Here is a 5,000-nt window from a genome sequence, read left to right as displayed (position 1 = left end):
TTATATTAAGACAACCGTACCTCTCCTGCTGGAACTCAGTCCTGCAGTAGGTGCATTTCACTATGGGGTGGGCAATTCGACACTCCTGGAGAATAAAACAAGAACCAGAACGTGGTCTTTATTTTTCCTGCCTACGAACAGGGAGCTATTTCTTTCACTATTACACATCAACCACGTGTACGAAGCCGTTTCTGCTGTAATCCTGACTGCTGGACATCCCTGTCTAAACCTGTCTTCGGTCTCGCCTTTCTGAAAAGTAATTTCCAAAAACACAACGGCTTTAATTCATAAACCACACACTGGATATAACTGGTTAGGAATATACACCTAAAATTAGCACGCCCGTTACACCGGTATCGTCGTTTCGGTCGTGATACCGAACCCTCTCCAGTCTCAGTGGTCTGGAGGACACCCCACTGGACACAAACAGGCCCCGTGGCCCGGGTGTCCTGCACCAGTTACGCACGCTTGCAACAGCGGGCGTTTACATAGGGCATCGTTAGGGTAATGTCAGGGCAACGTTACGTTATCGTTATAGTAATGTCAGGGCATCATTAGGGTACCGTCAGGGTAAAGTTAGGATAACATCAGGGTACCATCAGGGCATCATCATGGTAAAGTTAGGGCATCATTAGGGTAAAGTTAGGGCATCATCAGGGTACCGTCAGGGTAAAGTCAGGGCATCATCAGGGTACCGTCAGGGCATCATTAGGGTACCGTCAGGGCATCATCAGGGTACCGTCAGCCCCCGCGTGTCTGGACACCCCCCTCCCTCTCTCCAGTTCACAAAGGCGGTCTCGCGTAACTGAAGGCGCAGCTCGCAACTCCTCCGGGGGAGAGACGCTTCGGCGCGGAGGTTAAACACCCCATCATCCTCATCTAAAGGCTACACCACCCACACCTCCACCTCCACCCCGGCGGGCCGCACCTTGCACAGCTGCTGCCCCTGCGACAGCTCCTCGAACGGGTACCGCTGGTTACACTTCGTACACGCGTACAGGGCCGACGTGGCCATCACCGGACCCCGACCCCCCGCCCGCAGGTCCTCCTCCTCCGACTCTGGAAAGAAAGGAACCGACCCGCCGACCACAGGAGCGGCGCGCGACTGGCGCGCGAGGAGGGCGCGAGCGCAGCTAGCCCAGCTAGCCCGTTAGCGCAAAATGGTGGCTGTCATGTAATGTTGTGGCGCCTCACACACACACAGCGCGCCGGCCGCTCGCCCGCCAGGAGGGATCGCGGACAACGCGGAGCGGCTGCATGGCAAAAAATATATATATATAAAAACGTTTTATATATCACAACCGATGTTCCGTCGTTCCTCTCAATAAATCCCTCTTTCTCTCTCTTTTCTCGTTAACCCACTCGGCTCACGAACCGGATGCGACCCGCGACTACAAAGGAAAGAAAGGCCAGCCAATCGGGAGCGCGCACCGGTGGGCGGGATTTGGGGGGTTTTGAATCGCGCGGACCAATGGGGTGGCCGCGCTCGTCCTCTTTAAAATGACAGCGTTTTGGTGACGTGCCCGCGACGTAAACAGACCTGTGACGTACACGATGACGTGCGTTGATGAAAAGAACGAAATAATAAGAGTCGCGCGCGCGCTTATGTACCTTCACGACTGCAATATTTTAAAATACCAATTATACAATATATATATTTTTTTAACAATAACAGGAATAGACACGAGAAAAAATGGTCAGATATCACGGTTGCGTTTTTGAACAGTTCCCTCAGACCCATATTGAAATGACTGTACTGTCCTGAATGTGTATTACGAACACTCACTGTATCGCCTGATATTATTTCTGTGTGGTGTATGTTTGAGGTATGACCATAAGCACTATTGCCAAATGGGATCATAATGATTAGATTAGTTGAACGTTCACTCAAAATATTTATCTTCGTTAAGGGTTTGGTTAGCTGTAAAGCATGGGAACGTAAAAAATCCACTCCAGGATTTTGTCCTAACTTTGCTAATTAGCTCAAGCCAGCAAGTAAACACAAGTATGAAAATCAACCGATACAAAATCATGGCTGGGCTTACACATCTTATACTTGAACTTATGCATTTCTGCATGAGCAAAACAGCCCACAGGGGACAGGAACACACAGAACACCTGAGTAGGGGGGGTAAGAATCATGACTTCATTAAGATTATTTATTCAAACAGTAAAGGAATGTGAAATTATTAGCAAAACTGTTAGTGAATCTCAAAAGCCCTTCATAAATGCAGCAGCTGGAGTTTTAAAACACCGTCTCAATATCCCAGAGCACAGCGAACTTAACCTTTACCACATTACCCACAATGCATAGTGTAACATTTAATTTTCCCAGAGATCAGCAACTGCCTTTGTTGTGAAGTCCTGTCGCTGTGCTGCTGAAAATAACCTACTGTGCTACTACATTCCCCATAATGCATAGTGTAACAACTCCAGCTAGCCAATGACATTTCAGCAAAGCTCAAATTTGTGTACACGCATACACACCTGCATGTGAGGGAGCATCTTAGGAACAGGACCATTATATAACAGCTATGAAATACTGATGCCTATCACCGAAATGTATGGCACCAGCTTATCTGAAATATAATGACATCTTAAGTACTTACCATATCTACTGACCATAATATCCTGTCCTTTGACTGGCTCTACGCAGATGTAAATGTGTGCAGTAGTTCACACATGTACATTATTCTCCATTACTATTTGCAACTACAGGAATGCTGGTTATATAGTTTTAAACTTTGCATTTAGCCATCTTTTTAAAATGATTTGTTAGGCTTCTTTAATCCTACCTATGACGAGCAGCAGGATCAATTATCTATTGCTTTTTTTAAAATATGCAAATATACATTCATATTCAATAGTGCTGGTTTGGTCATGTGATTCAACTCTGTGCTTCCACCCAATCACAAGACAGAGCAGAGCATGTTCCCACCCACTACTGAGACAAATACGTCAAGCTTAAACATACAGCATATTATACAAAATCCTAATAAATGTATTAACATAATACTAGAGTAAGGTATTAATGGCTTAGAAGGCTACTAAATCCAGCTCATTAGCTGGCAGTAAGTTATGTATTAGTTGCAATGTGTTTGGTGGAGCTGATCCGAGATCTGTGTCAGAGATCAGACATCTGTGTCACACTTCACTGTTTCAAAGTCACAGAGAGAGAGAGAGAGAGAGAGAGAGAGAGAGAGAGAGAGAGAGAGAGAGAGAGAGAGAGAGAGAGAGAGAGAGAGAGAGAGAGAGAGAGAATCAGGAATGATCGGTCATGTTTAGTCATGAGGTATTGAACTCTGGACCTCCGATCCAGATATTGTCCTGGATTTCGTAGTTGGGTATTGGGATTGAAATCCCTGCCCTTGAGGACCAGACCTACAGACCATCCACCCTCCTCCAGTCAGGGCTGAACACGACGTGGCCCACCAGTTACATTAACATCTGATTAATGTCTACGCTTTAAAACCCCAAGACCAGGACTAGACTCCAGGGGCTGAACACCTGTGATGTGGCCAACGGCAGGTCGTCATACAAAGGTTTGCACAGGCGTGATGGAGCGAGTTGGTGAACCCGCCCTCTCAGAGGACGCAGACGCACGACTGGCTACTTCACGCTGAAGTTCCTCCACCCTCTTCTGAAGCTCCGCCCTCTTGGCTAGCAGCTCTTTGTACCGCTGATGCACTGGTTCCTGAAAAGGCACAACCAGGAGCTGCTCAGTCTACACAGAACCAAACCACCCAAACAAATAGCCACCAGAGGGCAGCCGGCAGGAATCTCACCTAGTGCACTTTCAATATAATCCAACACTATCACACAGAGGTTTAATGGAGAGGTTTGATTAAAAAAAAATACACCTTTCACTGATGAACGGATAACACACACACACTCACTATCATCATCCTGCTCCATTAATTACTCACATTACCAGTGTTGCAAATAACGGCGTTAGGTAACGTCGTCATTTTGTCAGTAACGGGATAATATAATTAGTTACTTTTCCTGTCGTTACAACGCCGTTTACGTTACTGGTCATTAAAAGCGGTGCGTTACTATATATTGATATACTAATCCGAGCGGACCGCTGCCCAGGCTAGTGAGGAGTAACAGATCCCGATAGGTCACAGTTCTCGGTGTAACACCTGTTTAACTTAACAAGTCAGTAAGCGATTGGCTAAGGCAGCGTTATGATAGCCAATCAGAGCCAGTGTTTTTACACGCGCGCCGAAGCACGCGAGTGACACGACACAAACGGAGAAGAGGCCGAAATGGCGTCAGGTGCAAGCCGAAGAAAACTAGAACTTTCAAGGCGATATAAACATTATTAAAGAAAATACTTGAAGTTCCTGAATGTCTACCAGACTGGGTATTTGATTTATTTAATTAAGAATATAGGTTTTATTGTTAAGTTTACTTCTGTTGTAAACAAACCAGTTGTCTCAGGTTGAGAGAATTTTATTTAATTTCATAGATGTAAATGCACTTTATATAGTGTAACTGTTTACTTTTGCTTTTTTTTTTTTTACAAAGATTTGGGATTTTAAAGGATTTTATCCTGCACTGGTCTGTGGATGTGCAATAAATATCAAAAGTTAAACAATTTTCTGATCTACTCATTTCAACTGACTGTGAAAACTGCTTTAAAAAAAAAAACTTAATTAATTGGCATATAACCTTTTTTTAACTGTAACGCAAATAGTTACTTTCCCTGGTAACGAGTTACTTTTATTATAGAGTAATTCAGTTACTACCTCAGTTACTTTTTTGAACAAGTAGTGAGTAACTATAACTAATTACTTTTTTAAAGTAACGTTCCCAACACTGCACATTACTCCCAGTACTTGTGTGTATGCAGATCTCTGTTGATGTATGCATGTACAATAGAACTTCGGAACTCGACCGCCTCAGTACTCTACATATTCGGAGTTTGACGCAAAATTTCAAGACAATTTGTCTCGGAGCCTGAACAAAACTTCGGAATCTGACTCGACTCGTGA

At 44.7% G+C, this 5,000-nt stretch overlaps 2 protein-coding genes across 4 annotated transcripts in view; both read right to left on the bottom strand.

Moving 5' to 3' along the window:
* Window positions 1-1,408, bottom strand: part of fam76b (family with sequence similarity 76 member B) — an 8,504-nt gene extending 7,096 nt beyond the window's left edge. For both annotated transcript variants that reach the window (XM_076987635.1, XM_076987636.1), the window contains exons 1-2: window positions 929-1,408; window positions 21-85 (exon numbers count right to left, since the gene is read on the bottom strand). In XM_076987635.1, coding sequence (XP_076843750.1) covers window positions 21-85; window positions 929-1,015 — 152 coding nt within the window. In that variant the 5' untranslated portion in view covers window positions 1,016-1,408. The remainder of the gene's footprint in view (window positions 1-20; window positions 86-928) is intronic.
* Window positions 1,409-2,145: 737 nt separating this feature from the next.
* mtmr2 (myotubularin related protein 2) overlaps window positions 2,146-5,000 on the bottom strand; it is an 8,660-nt gene continuing 5,805 nt past the window's right edge. For both annotated transcript variants that reach the window (XM_076987617.1, XM_076987618.1), the window contains exon 16: window positions 2,146-3,694. In XM_076987617.1, coding sequence (XP_076843732.1) covers window positions 3,533-3,694 — 162 coding nt within the window. In that variant the 3' untranslated portion in view covers window positions 2,146-3,532. The remainder of the gene's footprint in view (window positions 3,695-5,000) is intronic.

The sequence above is a fragment of the Brachyhypopomus gauderio genome, unplaced genomic scaffold (genome assembly GCF_052324685.1).
Source record: "Brachyhypopomus gauderio isolate BG-103 unplaced genomic scaffold, BGAUD_0.2 sc54, whole genome shotgun sequence".
Lineage (NCBI taxonomy): Eukaryota > Metazoa > Chordata > Actinopteri > Gymnotiformes > Hypopomidae > Brachyhypopomus > Brachyhypopomus gauderio.
This window is presented reverse-complemented; position numbering and strand designations above follow the sequence as displayed.